Raw genomic sequence first — 16570 nt, 5'->3', positions numbered from 1 at the left:
GGACTTTTCCTTTAGGAAACCGTCCAGACCGTTTTTTAAACCCCACTAAGCTAACTGCCTTTACCACATTCTCTGGCAATGAATTCCAGAGTTTAATTACATGTTGAATGAAGAAATATTTTCTCCGATTAGTTTTAAATTTACTACTTTGTAGCTTCATTGCTTGCCCCCTAGTTCTAATATTTTTGGAAACAGTAAACAAATGATTCTCGTCTATCCATTCCACTCCACTCATCATTTTATAGACCTCTATCATATCTCCCCCTCAGCCGTCTTTTCTCCAAGCTGAAGAGCCCTGAACACTTGAGCCTTTCCTCGTTGGGAAGTCATCCCATCCCCTTTATCATTTTCGTTGCCCTTCTCTGTACCTTTTCTAATTCCACTATATCGTTTTTGAGATGCAGTGACCAGAATTGAACACAATATTCGAGGTGCAGTCACACCAGGGACCGATATAAAGGCCCCTTTTCTAAAATGATGATTTGAACATTTATATGACATGAACAGAGATATGGGGGGCTAGAGGCCAACCGAATTTCAGGTTCAGCACCGAAACATATCCAAAATCCGGGTTCGGTTTTTGGTGAAAAATGAGTGTGCACTTTTGGCTGAAACCAGATTGCTCTCCTGAGCCCCTCCACTTCTCCCTAGCCCATTTTTGTACATTTGTAAACCGTATAATAGCTTTTGCCGGTATTTTTGCAATATATCAAGCTCTGTGAAATAAAAAAATAAATCCCCTGAAGGCAGGTAGGCTTGTATGACTTATAAGTGAAAGATACCATTAGCTAGAGCAGTGTACACAGGGACAACCAGAAGACAGTTCTTTGAAGTGGTACTTCCCCTCCTTAACCAATGTTTTCATTGATTTACGATATTTTTGTTTTACCATCTAGCAGAAAAATAGATGTCACGACTTGCATGTAAAATAACTGCTGAAAAAAGTGGTTGTATTATGCTCAATTTCCTTTATCATTTGTTTTTTTTGTTTTTTGTTTTCAGCAGATGGCATTGTTCTACAACTTGTGCTCCTAGGTGTTGCTTAATTTCTCTCAGGAAGATCTTGTTGTTAGAATATCCATATATGTGCTGTTTTTAGATTATCCAACATTCAGAAAATTGTTTAACAAAAATTAAATAACACCACAATTGTCTGTATTTTTATTTAGAGTGCAACTGTTAATAGTCCTCAAATATCTGAACTTGGAGCCGGCCAAAAAAAGGATGATTACAAAAGAAGTTCAGGTATAGTACTAAAAATCTAAGAAAATTACTAATTTTAAAATTGTATAAGTAAACACATGGGTATAGGTTAGCCAGTTGATAAAGTATTTGCTGTGTATTAACATGTTTTAATGTGTACTATGTTGACACTGTAGGTAGCTTACAGTGTCATAATGTATATTGTTTGAATATTTTTACTTCTGCAATTGTCTGTCTACTGTAGTTCTTGGTGTTTTATTCTCATCGACAGCCTTTATTTCTTGGTCCGTTATTCTGATCCCCAGGCCCGGCTCAAGGGGTCAACTTTTCTTTTGGTGCCCCCACTCCCAATATAAACACACATTGGCACGTGCCTTTCCCTCTCAGTGATCTTCCTACATTAGCTCTTGTCACAAATGATTGATGACAGCCTTATCAGAGCGGAACCTTCTGATGCACTAGGAAACAAGTCTTTGGGTACTGAAGGAACTTAGGGACATTCTGGCGGTTCCACTGGATGACCTTTTCAATGCTTCTCTAGAGTCAGGATTGCTCCCAGAGAACTTGAGAAGGGCAGATGTGGTCCCTCTACACAAAAGCAGAAGTAAGGAAGAGGTTGGGAACTACAGGCCAGTAAATCTGACTTCTGTGGTAAGTAAACTAATAGAAACACAGAGAATAGTAACGTTTTTGGAATCCAGTGGATTACAGGACCTAATGCAACACGGTTCTACTAGAGACAGTTCTTGTCTGACAGATCTGATTAATATTTTTGATTGAGTGACCAGAGAGATGGATTGAGAGAGAGCGCTAGATGTGGTGTACTTAGATTTGAGCAAAGCATTTGACACAGTTCTGCACAGACAACTAATAAATAAACTGAGTGCCCTCAGTATGGGCCCTAAAGTGATAGACTAAGGAACTGGTTGAGTGGAAGGTGACAGATGGTAGTGGTAAATGGAGCTCACTCTGAAAAAGAATTTTTCCTCGGCTGCTTATTTTAAACATTTTTGTAAGCGATATTGCTGAAAGGCTATCTGGTAAGGTTTCCTCTTTGCAGGTGATAATCTGCAATAGGGTAGATACCCCTGGTGGTGTGGATAGCATGAAGAAGGACCTAGTAAAGCTTGAAGAGTGGTCCAGAATTTGGCACTGAGTTAATGCTAAAAACTGCAGGGTTTTTAAGGTTTTTATCATTTCAAACAGACCCAGGAAAAGACACATTTGTAATCAGCATTGGTAAAGTTTGTTGTTTTACATCAACTGGTTTTCATTGCCCCTGACGCAGCGTGTACTTTTGGCAAAACATGACCATGTCAGGAATTGATTTGTGAGTCCTGGAAGCTGTGAACAATCAATAAAAAGAACTTTTGCTTCATAAGGTATGCTTCTTTCTTCTGTTCTGCATTAAGGAGAGGAATGGCCAGTAGGAAAAAGGAGATAATGATGTCCCTGTATAAGACTCTGGTATAAGACCTCATTTCGAATTTTGTGTACAGTTCTGGAGACTGCACCTTCAAAAAGACATAAACAAGATGGAGTTGGTTCAGATAGTGGCTACTAAAATGTTCAGTGGTCTTTATCATAAAGTGTATGGGGATAGACTTAAAGATCTCCATATGTATACTTTGGACGAAAGTATACATATTGAGGAGAGGGACGATATGATAGACATTTAAATACCTACATGGCATAAATGCACAGGAGTGGAGTCTCTTTGATTTGAAAGGAAGCTCTAGAAAGAGGGGGCACAGGATGAAGGTGAAAGGGGATAGAAGTAACCCGAGGAAATACTTCCTCACGGAAAGGATGGTGACTTCATGGAATGGCCTCCAGGTGGTGGTGATGGAGATGAAAACTGTGTTTGAATTCAAGAAAGCTTGTGACAGGATAGGATAGGATCTCTAAGGGCGTGAAAGGAAGAGTAGATATTATGGATGGGCAGACTGGATAGGCCATATGGTCTTTATCTGCCTTCATTCTCTGTTTCCCTTCTTGCCAGCCCACATGCATAACTCAAACTCACCCCATGGGTCCTGGTGGCAATATGGGCAAAATTGATCCATACTCATTCCTGCCCCAATGGCTGCCTTCTTCAAAATGTCACCAATAGGATGTTCAAGCTGCCATATCAAAGAAAAAGCCCTTATATGGCAGCTTGAACCCCCTAGTGGTAATATTCCAAGATTACCACTAGGTGTGATTTCAGTTGCACACTTAATACATAGATCTGCAGAATATTGAATTAGTGATAACAAAGTAAAAATAGAAATATATACACAAAAATTAAACTGGACTCCCCCCCCCCCCCCCCCCCAAGGAGCCACACTCTGCATGCTGTACAACACCAGAAAATAGGTGATGCCCTGCACTAAGCACAATATAAAGTTAGTAGATGTAAATTCCAAAAATTCAACATATTCAAATCACTAAATTGAAAAAAAAAATTTCTACTTTTCTCCGAGGACAAGAAGGCCTATAATTCTCACAATTGGGTAATGAGATCCCGTGTTGCCCGGTCCAAAGCTTGTAACAAGCTAAAAACAGAGCTCGTTTACCACAGTTGATTTTTCTACTGTGGTGAGGAGAGAAGCTGCTTTTGTGGCGTCTCTTCATTCCTGGTCTGGAAAGAGCTTTTTTAATTGTACCTCGACGCACCTTTTCACCTTTTTTTCAGTGTGCTCATTTTCAGGTTTCTATTTTTTTCTCCCTGTAGATTAATTTTTTTTTCAAAGGTTTACGTTTCTTTTATTTTCCATGTCTTTAGACCATGTTTAAAAGCCTTGACTTCGGACGGATTTTTCTCTTGCTTGTTTCTGGTGCCTTGCCTCTTTTTTCAGGCACCATCTCGTTGTTTGATTTGACTGCAGAAGTTTTTCAGTCCATGTCCACTAAAGTTCCCAGTGACTTTTAGCACTGTACCCGGTGCAATTGGATCATCTCTTGCAAAGACACCCATTCTTGATGTCTTCAGTGTTTAGGGCCCGACCTGAGCCCTACTAACTCTGTCTTCGAATGAAGAAGAGAACCCAGGTGTCCAGAGAGGCTCAACGCGAGAAACATTTTGGAGCCAGGTCCAATTCCTGAACACCGACATTGAGGTCAGTAGCATTGACATTGAGAGCTGCATCGATCTCCATGGCTGCTATGAGACCCATGGATACTAGGAGCAGTAGTGAGTCGAGTGGATCTCCACCTGTCTTGATGCCAACTGCTGGGCAGGACGCCTAGGACCATCCAGCGTCGGACCCAACCCCAAGGTGACGTGAGGGTTCAACGACACCCTTGTCAGCACCGAGGAGCCTTGATGCCGAGCTTCAGACAGAGACCAAGAAGCATCGGTCGTCCTCAATGCACAGTGTCCGGAGCTCTGGGACGTCGAGGGATTCGGCACCTGAGAAGCGTCAGCACCGGGAGGTGCCAGTGCATCAATCCCCTAGCAGCTAGGATCCACCTCCCGTCTCAACCCCATCAGTTTTGCAGTCTGTCTCCGAGCCAGCACCCCATCCTTTCCTGATGTCGGCCCTCAATGAGCTTATCTGGGCCTTGCTTCCTGAGCTGCTAGATGACCTCTTGCAATGGTGTGCATCGGGGTGCTTGCGCCTACCCCACCACCTATTGAGGTCCTGCTTGACCCTCAGCCTGTGGTGCAGCCAACACGTGCAGCTCCAGTCTCGACTGCCTGGTACCCCCTCGGCGTTGGTGAAGGAAGCTTTGCCAGAGTTAAGCCAAGAGCCGACTCCTCGATGCTCCTCTCAAGAATGTAGCTCCTGTAAGTCGAGGCAGGCTCAGTCTCAGCTCTCCCTTGAGGAGGTGCTGTCTGACACCAATGAGGAACACTTATGGGAATCGGAGGAGAATCCAAGATACTTTTCTGAAGATGACTCCTATGGCATCCCCTCTGAACCTTCCCCTCCACTTGAAAGGAGAAAATTTCCAGAGAGCCTTTCTTTTCCCTCCTTTGTAAAGGAAATAGCCGAGGCCATTCCATTTTGTATAGAGGTGGAGAACGAGACCAGAATGCTCAAGGTCCTGGACTACGAGTCTTCTCCTAGAGAGGCTGTGACTGGCCTGTGCCACAAAGTCCTCCAGGAAGTCCTTGTTCAGAATTGGGAGTTCCTTCTGTCAGTCCCTGTCTTGCCCAAGAAGATCAACAAGATGTACCGGATCCACAGCACAGCTGAATTTGATAAGCCCCAGTTGCTTCATCACGCCATGCTGGTAGAATCCACCCTCAAAAGAGCCAGGAGTTATAGAGACTATGCTTTGGTGCCCACAGGCAGAGAAGCTAGATCCTTGGACTCTTTTGGGAGGAAGATGTTTCAAGCCTCAGTGTTCGAGTCCCGTATGCAACCTTACCAGCTATTTATGAGCTTGTACTTGTGGGTCTTGGTGCACAAGTTGCTGGACTGGAGCAGGCTGAGTCGGTGTGCCAGTTGGCCATGCAGCAGAAGGCCAGGGGCACCTATGACACTTTTGACATAGCATCCAGGATCTCCACCCAGAGTATAGCAATGCGCAGACTCTCAAGGCTGTGTGTGTCTGACTTCGAACTATTGGTTCAGCAGAGGTTGGCGTGTGCCCCAAGCTGGGGGGATAATGTTTTTAGAGAGAAGGTTGAGGAGGTCGCTGACCAACTCAAGAAACACACTGATACCATCTCTCCTTTTTCCTGCTGGATGCCTTCTGTATCAGCCTCCTCATCTCAGAGGTCTTTTGAGGGGTGCCTACTTCGCCCAGACACATCGGTATGCCACCTCCTCTTGCCAGCCTGCTCCGGCTCTACCCCAGGATGAGCTTTTGACTGGCTCCAGCAGAGCATGGCCGCTGTCAGTGTCTGTCCCGGATGACTTGCCGGTTGGGGGGAGGCTGAAGTTTTTCCATGAAATTGGTTCCTTATAACCTCTGACCTGTGGGTTCTCCAAATAGTCTGACTCGGATACGCCTTAAATTGGCATCTAAAACCTCCAAATTGGGAGGCGACCTAAGATGGTGGCGCAATAGGTTGCACGGAACAGCAGCTCTGAACCCGACTCGGCAAAAAATATTTCCTCGAGGAAGAATGCCACATACTAAAAGAAAGGCGATAACGAAGGTAGTTCCCCCACCCACCTCGACTCCCATGGTGCCTCAGTCGGGTCTCGAGTGCTATTTCGCGCCAATCTCCCAAATAATAGGAGATACGGATCCTACAGCGGGGCTCTCTGGGGAAGCGGAGGCCCTGCTAGGAGAAGAAATATCTCTCTCACCACCAGCAACAGTGAGGCCTCCATGCCCGGCGTCAACGATGAGGCCCGATGAACAGCGACACCCTACCGGAAGTGTTTCGGGCAAAGTTGTCAGTGAGGGGTGGGAAGCGTTGGAGAAGACGCCGAAAGCACAAGAAACATCTTTAGGAATTACGAAGGAGGTAAATCTGGCAATGATTTGGACAATGTTGAATAAAATGGATGGGACATTACAACAAACTTCAGGAGAAGTGAGTACTTTAAAAAAAAATTTTCAAGAGTTGAATTTAAAGGTTGACCAGTTAAAAATGGACATTGCTGAAAAAGTGACTGATTTCCAAAATAAAGTAGATTCTTTTCAAGAGTTCAAAGTCAGTGTGGTTAAAGATAATGCAGACATCCGAAGGAAATTGGATCAAATTGAGAACTTCAATAGAAGATTAAACTTGCGACTATTGAATTTTCCCAAACTCCCAGGGACTAATCCTTATGATTTATTTAAAAGATACTTAAATGAAGTTTTAAAAATGCCCCTGGAAGCGATGCCGCCTGTCAATAAGATATATTACATTCCAAGCCCCAAAGGATAGAATGGGAAAAAACAGGATGGACTACACACTAACTTAGACCTTGAGAACATTTCAGCAATACTAGAGCGCTCGGTGGATGAAAATGCAGACCGGTCAACTCTGATAGTTTCCCTGATTTTTGAACAGGATTTGAATAATATAATGAAACTTTATTTTAAAAATCTTCAAACCTGTTTTGGTGGGATAAAAGTACAAATCTTCCCTGATGTTACAAAATCGACGCAACAGAGAAGGAAAGCTTTTCTAGCATTAAAAGCAAGAACGTTGGAGATAGGTGGGATGTTTTTCCTTGCCTATCCGTACAAATGCTTAGATAGGTTGGGTCAGGTTAAATATACCTTTTTTTTCACCAGATAGTCTAAAATCATTTCTAGATTCTAAGCAAATCTAATAGTTAAAGTAAATGGGAGTATTTACGCCACCTTATTTCCTTTATATAAGTTCAAGTAATAATTCTTCCCTAACTCTGTTCGCCCCATGATTTAAATGGGGTCTAAGGAAGCCTAAAATGTATGTTTGTGATAATATGCTATTACTTTTTCTTTTGCTTTATTGTTTACTAGGAAAAAATGCCCGTTTCTGAGCGGAATGAAACGGGCGCTAGCAAGGGGCCCCCTCCCTCCGTCCGTCGAAGCTACTTGCCTTGTTCGCGGTGGGCCGTTTCGGCCCTCGAGTGTCAATAGCTCCGCCCTTGACGTCATGACGTTTTGACGCGTCATGACGTTTTGACGCGAGGGCGGTGCAGACACTCCAGGGCACACCGGATATCTCGGGCGCCTCAACTTCCGTGGAGGCTTCAGAACGTTGGGGTTGCCTTTTATATATATAGATCTGAAGAATTATTGAATTTCTTATTAATCTAACTATTGCTGTATTTCAAAACAAGTGTAATCTTGTTAAAATTGAAAATCAATAAACAAATTGAAATTAAAACCTACAAATTGCCCACTGAGAACTCATTACTTCAGCTCTCAGCACGAGCAGGTACTTGCAGAGGAACTCTCCACCCTTCTAAAGATCCATGCGGGGAAGAAAGGAATGGATTCTATTCCAGGTACTTCCTTGTGCCAAAGAAGACAGGGAGGATGTATCCCATCCTAGATCTAAGGGCCCTGAACAAATTCATGGTCAAAGAATAGTTGTTGGTTTCCCTTAGCACCCTTCTCCCAGTGATTCAGGCTCAGGATTGACTATACTGTCTGGACAATGGATGCCTACATTCATGTCCCGATACTTCCAGTCCACAGGAAGTATCTCAGATTTCAACTGGGAACACATCACTTTCAGTACTGTGTTGCCATTTGGCCTTGTGTCAGCTTTCAGGGTTTTCACCAAATGTCTAGTGGTAGTTGCAGCATCGCTGCACAGACTGGGAGTCCATGTGTTCTCTTATCTTGATGATTAGCTGGTGAAGAGTACATCAAGTGACAGTGCTCAGGATTCCATGCGGAGAACTATTCAGGTGCTAGAGCTACTAGGGTTTGTTTTAAACTATCCCAAGTCCTATCTGCTCCCTGTTCAACAGTTGGAATTCTTTGGAGCGTGCTATAAATGCAGCAGGCATGAACCTTTCTCCTTGTGCTAAGGGCTGATGCTCTGATTGCACACCATTCAGATTTGAGCCAGCCAGTGGGTCACAACTCGGCAGATGTTGAGGTTGTTAGGCCACATGGACACTTCACTGTTCATGTCACTCCCTTGGCACATCTCCACAAGAGAACTTCCCAGTGGACTCTAGCTTCCAAGTTGTGTCAGGCCTCTGGTAACCTGGGGGATGTCATCCAGGTAACACCAGAGTTGGTTCAGTCCCTTCTCTAGTGGAACATTCGATCCATGTTGACCGTGGGATTTCCATTTCAAACTATTCAGCCCCAGATGATGCTGATGATGGATGCATCCCACCTGAGATGCGGAGCTTACTTAGATGGTCTTCACACTCAGGGTGCTTGGTCAGCTCGGGACACAGATCTTCACATCAACCTTCTGGAGCTACGAGCAATCTGGAATGCTCTAAAGGCTTTCAGAGATCGACTGTTCAACCAAATTGTACTCATTCAAACAGACAATCAAGTCACAATGTATTACACCAATAAGCAGTGAGTACCTAATCATACCTTCTGTGTCAGGAGACTATCTAGGTGTGGAAATTAGCTGTCCGGAACTGATTATTTCTCAGAGCCGTGTACCTAGCAGGCAATCCAACAGCCTGGCTGACAGACTGTTCAGGGTCATGCAATCACATGAGCGGTCACTCAGCATGGGTGTTGTCTGTGGTATTTTCCAAGCGTGGGGCACCCCCTCAGTAGATCTCTTCGCCACTCCTTACAATCACAGAGTCCCTCAGTTCTGTTCCAGGCTCAGAGCACATGATAGACTAGCATTGGATGCCTTCCTCCGCCATTGGGAAGAACGGCCTTCTGCATGCATATCCTCCCATCCCTTTTGTGGGGAAGACTTTGCTGAAACTCAAGCAAGACTGGGGATCCATGATCCTGATCACCCCATATTGGCCCATGCAGATCTAGTTCCTACGTCTTCTGGAGTTGTCCTCCAAAGAACCTTAAAAATTGGAGTGTTTTCCGACCCTCAACCTAGAACAAGTGATCTCTTCTGCATCCCAAGCATCAGTCTCTGGCCCTCACAGCCTGAATGTTGAGAGCTTAGAATTTGCTTCCTTATATCTTTCAGAGGGTGTCACCAAGGTGTTGCTGGCTTCCAGGAAAGATTCCACTAAGAGGTGTTATTCGTTCAAATGGAGAAGGTTTGCCATCTGGTGTGAGGATAAGGCCTTAGATTCTCTTTCTTGCCTTACACAGACCCTGCTTGAATACCTTCTGCATCTGTCTGAGTCTCGTCTTAAGACCAACTCTGTCAGGGTTCACCTCACTGCAATTAGTGCTTACCATCACCATGTGGAAGGTAAGTCGATCTCTGTACAGCCTCTAGTTGTTTGCTGTATGAGAGATTTGCTTTTGACAAAGCCCCCTGTCGAACCTCCACCTATGTCATGGGACCTCAATATTGTCCTATCCCTGCTAATAAAAGCTCTTTTTAAGCCATTCAATTCCTGTCCTCTGAAATACTTGACCTGGGAGGTCTTGCTTTGGGTTGTTGGTACTTCAGCTTGCAGGGTCCGTGAGCTTCAGACCTTAGTAATGAATCCGTCTGACATAAATTTCATCATAACAGAGTAGTTCTCCGTGCGCACCCTAAGTTCCTGCATAAGGTAGTGTCAGAGTTCCATCTGAACCAGTCTATCATTCTTCCAATATTCTTTCCCAAACATTATGCCCATCCTGGCAAAAACTCACTTTGGACTGAAAGCGAGAATTGGCCTTTTACCTGGTGCAGACTAGGCCCTATAGACAGTCCATCCAGATTTTTGTTTCTTTTGATCCCAACAGGATGAGGGTCGCTATCTGAAACATACAATCTCCAACTGGCTGGCAGATTGTGTTTCTTTCACTTATGCTGACTCTTGAGGGTCATGTCAAGACTCATAATGTCAGAGCCATGGCGGCGTCAGTAGTCCACTTGAGATCAGCCTCTGTCGAAACGATTTGCAGGGCTGCAGCCGTGGTCTTCACTCCACATATTCACATCCCACTATTGCCTTGAACAAGACACCCTATGCCACAGTGTGGACAGACCGTCCTGTAGAATTTATTTCGGGTCTAGACTCCAACTCCACCTTTCTAGGCCCATTTTGTTCTGTTTCAGGCTGCATTCTCAAACAGTCTGCATATAGTTTCAGGTTAATTTAACTGAATTTTTGAACTCACCATTGCAAGTTCCTATTGTCCTACTTTTGTTTTCGGTGAGCCTGGAAGCTAGGAATTTCCACATGTGAGAATCAGCTGGTCTGCTTGTCCTTGGTGAGAGTGAAGATACTTACCTATAGCAGGTATTCTCCAAGGACAGCAGGCCATTAATTCTCACATACCCTTCCACCTCCCCTTGGAGTTGTCTTGTATAGCTATATTAGTGTACTGATGGTCCTGCACGACGGTGGGAAGGCACTCATTCATGAGCGATTGGACCATTACCACAAGCTCTTAAAGATACTACGTTGGGCAGCATTCCCTACTGGGTGCCGTGAATGACATCACCCAAACATGTGAGAATTAATGGCCTGCTGTCCTCAAAGAATACCTGCTACAGGTATCTTCGTTTTTCCACTCCATCTCTGTATGTCCCTAAGTACAGCATATTCCAGTTAATCACAAGCATCTTCCTTTAACTCTGTTTCCTTATATCCCCTTGCTTCCATATGCTCCCCAATGTCCATTTCCCCTCCATCTCTCTGTGCCCCTGTTTCCTTTGCTTCTGTGGCCAGCATGTCCCCCTCGTGTTCAGTGTCTTCCTTCCATCTTCTTGTATCCTATGTCCAGAATCTCCTCTCCTCTATATCTTCCAATACATACCTCTCGTGTAAAAGTTACAATTTTTATATTCTGCTATTACCAGATATAGTTCTGTGCAGATTACACCAACCATACTAGATTATACATCTAGGATCATACATCTGAAATTGTTTAAAACAAGAATTAGTTAATTAGCAGTACCCAAAACATACTTCTGGAGCAAATAAGTTTTGTTCTCTTTCTTGAAACAATCAAAACTAGGTGAAGATCTAAAACTATCCAGAAGCAATGACCATAGGGTTGCTGCTTGATAAGTGAAAACTGTTGGAAATAGTTTCCAGTAACACACACCCTTAGGACTAGGAAATGTTAGCAAATTGAAGCAGTGTTTCCATATCATCAAGCTGATCAATCCATAGACTGGTGGGTTGTGTCCATCTACCAGCAGGTGGAGATAGAGAGCAAACTTTTGCCTCCCTATATGTGGTCATGTGCTGCCGGAAACTCCTCAGTATGTTCTCTATCTCAGCAGGTGGTGGTCACACACAGCAGCAGCTCTGGCTAGGCCTCCAAGCCTAATTTTTAGGTTTTGTTGAGTGCCTGGGGTTGAGGGCTCTTCTTGAGCAAGTGCAAACCTGGTGGCGCCAGGTCCCTCCTTTTCTCCCCCCTCCCGCTGGCTCCGTTTAAAAAAAAAAAATTTTTGAACGTCCTTAAAGGCGTTTATTTCGACGTTTATTTAAACGTTTATTGCAGCTACTCACTGGGACACCAGGTCGTTACAGCTCGGAGCGGAAAGCAGGTAATTTTTACCTTTTTATAGCGGGCAGGGGGTTCCCCGATTGATCTCCACGTGGCCTATGGCGTCGGAGGGCGAGGGCGCAAAGAGTCGCTCCCCGGATCGCTTGGGCGCTTCTAGAGGGGATGCGGGGGTCTTGAAGTCTGATTCGCCCTTGTTGGGTGACAGTTTCGTGACCGATGAGTGTCCCGGTCCTTCCTCAGGTGTGGCGGTTTTTCCCGCCATAAACGCCCATCCCCCGCTGCTCGCCTCCGCCATCTTGGCCGGCCACGCGGCTCGGATGGCTTCTTCTTGGGCCGCCCTTGAGGTAGGAGACATTAATGCCATGAACGCCCTTAATTTGGGCGACGGCACCAAAGCGGCTAAAGTTAAGCGCCGTTCTTCCCGCGCGGCTCCTTCGCGGAGTATCGCGTCGGACGCCATCTTGGATGCGCAGCATGTATCTCCCCCGCTCTTGCGAGCGCCGGTTGAGGGTGCGTCTAGGGCTGTAGCCCAGGCTGCGGTAGTGCACAGTCTGGAGGGTTTCTCCCCCGAGTTTGTTTTGCTGCTGCATCAGGCCTTCCTTATGCAAAACGCTGCCCCTGCTCCCTCGTCTGGTAAAGAGGTTGAGGCCCCCGGAGGTAAACGCCCTCGGGTTGATTCCCAGGCCTTGGAGGACTTTGTCTCCTCCGATGTAGATGAGGGCAGCGTATCTGAGTTCTCCCAACGGTCCTTTGCGGATTCCTTGGAGGAGACGGATCCCCGCTCGGATGGAGCGGATGACCCCTCTGCAGCGCGGCTCTTTAGCTCAGAGGATTTGCCCAACCTGTTAGTGCAGGCCATGGGCATTTTGAAGATTTCCTCTCCGGAGGACGTCTCTCCCTCAGCCCCTGTTGGCTCTGCCATTATGCTGGGGACGAAGCGCCCGCCTAGAACCTTCCACGTGCATGACGCCATGCACACCTTAATTTCGGCTCAATGGGATGTCCCGGAAGCGAGCCTTAAAGTGGCTAGGGCTATGTCCCGCCTCTATCCTTTGCCTGAAAGTGAACGTGAGGCCTATCTGTGGCCTACAGTGGATTCTTTAATCACTGCGGTGACTAAGAAAACGGCATTGCCGGTGGAAGGTGGCACGGCCCTAAAGGACGCCCAAGACAGAAGATTGGAGGCGGCCTTAAGGTCGTCCTTTGAGGCGGCTGCTTTAAGTTTGCAGGCCTCAGTTTGCGGCTCCTATGTGGCCAGGGCGTGCCTGACTATGGTGCAGCGGGCTTCCCCCTCGGATCATTCCTTGAGGGCTGATTGGCCAGCCCTGGAATCGGGCTTAGCCTATTTGGCAGACTTGCTGTATGATGTCTTGAGGGCCTCAGCTAAGGGCATGGCTCAGACAATCTCTGTGCGGCGGTGGCTTTGGCTGAAGCATTGGTCTGCTGACCACGCCTCTAAATCCCGCCTGGCTAGATTGCCTTTTAAAGGCAAGCTGCTCTTTGGGGTCGAGCTGGACAAAATCGTGACCGATCTCGGCACGTCTAAGGGCAAGAAGTTACCAGAGGTCAGGGCTCGGGCTAGTACTTGCCCCGGTACCTCCAGAGGACGGTTTCAAGAAGCCCGTCGGTACCGCCCGGGCAGGTCGGGCTCTTCTGCCCCCTCTTCCTTCAAGAGGAACTTCTCCCCCAAGCAGCATTCCTTTCGCAGAGACCGCCGTCCCGGAGGTGCTCCCTCCGGTCCTCCCCCAGGGTCTCGGACCCAATGTCGGGGCCTTGGTCCACGCCCCAGTGCAGATTGGAGGACGGCTGTCCTCGTTTCTAGGCGAGTGGACCACAATAACTTCAGACGCTTGGGTGCTGGAAGTCATCAGAGACGGCTACAAGCTAGAGTTCTGCCGACCCTTAAGAGACGGGTTTGTACTCTCTCCCTGCAAGTCTCCGGTCAAAGCTGTGGCAGTGCAGCAGACCTTGGACAACCTGATCCGCCTGGGTGCGGTCGTTCCGGTGCCAGAAAATCAGCTTGGCAAGGGGCGTTACTCCATTTACTTTGTGGTACCAAAGAAAGGAGGTTCTGTACGGCCTATCCTCGACCTCAAAGGGGTCAATCGGGCCTTGAAAGTTCGGCACTTTCGCATGGAGACTCTCCGCTCTGTTATAGCGGCAGTGAAGGCAGGGGAGTACCTGGCATCCTTGGACATCAAGGAAGCGTACTTGCATATTCCCATCTGGCCTCCTCATCAACGCTTTCTGCGTTTTGCAGTCCTGGGCCGACACTTCCAGTTCAGAGCCCTCCCGTTCGGGTTGGCTACTGCTCCGCGGACCTTCTCCAAAGTAATGGTGGTCATCGCGGCCTTCCTGAGGAAGGAAGGAGTACAAGTCCATCCTTATCTGGACGACTGGTTGATCCGAGCCCCCTCTTATGCAGAGTGCGGCAAAGCTGTGAACCGGGTGGTTGCTCTTTTGAGCTCCCTGAGGTGGATCATCAACTGGGAGAAAAGCCAGCTGCGCCCAACTCAGTCCCTGGAGTATCTGGGAGTTCGATTCGACACCCAAGTGGGCAGAGTTTTCCTGCCAGACAATCGGATTGTCAAGCTTCAGGCTCAGGTGGACCAGTTCCTAGTAGCCTCTCCTCTTCGGGCTTGGGACTATGTGCAGCTGTTGGGCTCTATGACGGCCACGATGGAAGTAGTGCCCTGGGCCAGGGCTCATATGAGACCACTACAACACTCTCTGCTGCAGCGCTGGACTCCGATGTCGGAGGATTATGCTGTGCGCCTTCCCTTGGACCCAGCAGTGCGCAAGGCGCTGAGCTGGTGGACGCAGACAGACAAGTTGTCTGCAGGAATGCCTCTGGTGACCCCGGAGTGGATGGTCGTCACGACGGACGCCTCTTTGTCGGGCTGGGGAGCCCACTGCTTGGGAAGGACAGCGCAGGGGCTCTGGTCTCCTGCAGAGGCAAAGTGGTCTATCAACCTCCTGGAACTCAGAGCCATTCGGTTGGCGCTTTGGGAGTTCATCCCGGTACTGGCGATGAAGCCTGTACGGGTCCTGTCGGACAATGCCACGGCTGTGGCCTATGTCAACCGCCAGGGAGTTACCAAGAGCGCCCCTCTAGCCAAGGAGGCCATGAATCTATGCCAGTGGGCGGAAGCGAACCTGGAACAGCTGTCAGCGGCCCACATTGCCGGAGTTATGAATGTCAAGGCGGACTTTCTCAGTCGCCATACTTTGGAGCCCGGAGAGTGGCAGCTATCTGCTCAGGCGTTCTTGGACATCACGAAGCGCTGGGGCCAGCCGAGCCTAGATCTGATGGCGTCATCGGCCAATTGCCAAGTGCCGCGCTTTTTCAGCAGAGGACGGGACCCTCGATCCCTGGGAGTAGATGCTCTTCTCCAACAGTGGCCGACACAAGAGCTTCTCTATGTGTTCCCGCCCTGGCCCATGTTGGGCAGGGTGCTAGACCGGGTGGCAAAGCATCCGGGCCGGATAATCCTGGTGGGTCCGGATTGGCCCAGACGTCCCTGGTATGCGGACTTGATCAGGCTCTCAGTCGACGATCCTCTGCGGCTGCCAGTGGAGCAGGGCCTGTTGCATCAGGGTCCCGTGGTGATGGAGGATCCCTCCCCCTTTGGTCTTACGGCCTGGCTATTGAGCGGCAGCGGCTGAGAAAGAAGGGCTTCTCAGACAAGGTCATCGCCACTATGCTGAGAGCGAGGAAGCGCTCTACTTCTACGGCTTATGCCAGGGTTTGGCGTACCTTTGCAGCGTGGTGTGAAGCAGGCTCACTTTCTCCCTTCACTGCTCCAATTTCTTCAGTGTTGGCGTTCCTGCAAGAAGGTCTGGAGAAAGGCCTGTCGCTCAGGTCCCTTAAAGTCCAGGTAGCGGCTCTGGCTTGTTTCAGGGGCCGCCTGAAGGGTGCTTCCCTGGCTTCGCAGCCAGATGTGGTGCGTTTTCTCAAGGGAGTTAATCACCTGCGCCCTCCTCTGCACTCAGTGGTGCCTGCGTGGAATCTCAACCTGGTGCTAAGAGCGTTACAGAAGCCGCCTTTTGAACCCTTGTCGAGGGCATCTCTGAAAGACCTGACGTTGAAAGCAGTCTTTTTGGTGGCTATCACTTCAGCCAGAAGAGTTTCCGAGCTCCAGGCACTCTCATGTCGAGAGCCTTTTCTGCAGTTCACTGAGGCAGGAGTGACTATTCGCACAGTGCCTTCCTTCCTGCCCAAGATTGTTTCTCGCTTCCATATGAATCAGCAGCTCTGTCTCCCTTCCTTTCGTAGGGAGGACTACCCAGAGGAATACTCTGCTCTCAAATATCTGGATTTGAGACGAGTTATCATCAGATACTTGGAAGTGACCAATGATTTCCGGAAATCGGATTATCTGTTTGTCCTGTTTGCAGGTCCTCGTAAGGGTCTGCAGGCTGCTAA

General features: G+C 47.7%; 1 protein-coding gene across 2 annotated transcripts in view; it reads left to right on the top strand.

The window, feature by feature from the left end:
• Window positions 1–16570, top strand: part of LOC115474405 (uncharacterized protein DDB_G0271670-like) — a 655547-nt gene that overhangs the window by 534769 nt on the left and 104208 nt on the right. For both annotated transcript variants that reach the window (XM_030209864.1, XM_030209856.1), the window contains one exon: window positions 1170–1245. In XM_030209864.1, the coding sequence (XP_030065724.1) occupies window positions 1170–1245 (76 nt within the window). The remainder of the gene's footprint in view (window positions 1–1169; window positions 1246–16570) is intronic.

The sequence above is a fragment of the Microcaecilia unicolor genome, chromosome 1, assembly GCF_901765095.1.
Source record: "Microcaecilia unicolor chromosome 1, aMicUni1.1, whole genome shotgun sequence".
NCBI lineage: Eukaryota > Metazoa > Chordata > Amphibia > Gymnophiona > Siphonopidae > Microcaecilia > Microcaecilia unicolor.
The sequence above is the reverse complement of the archived record's forward strand: the minus strand, read 5'-3'. Positions and strand labels throughout refer to the sequence as shown.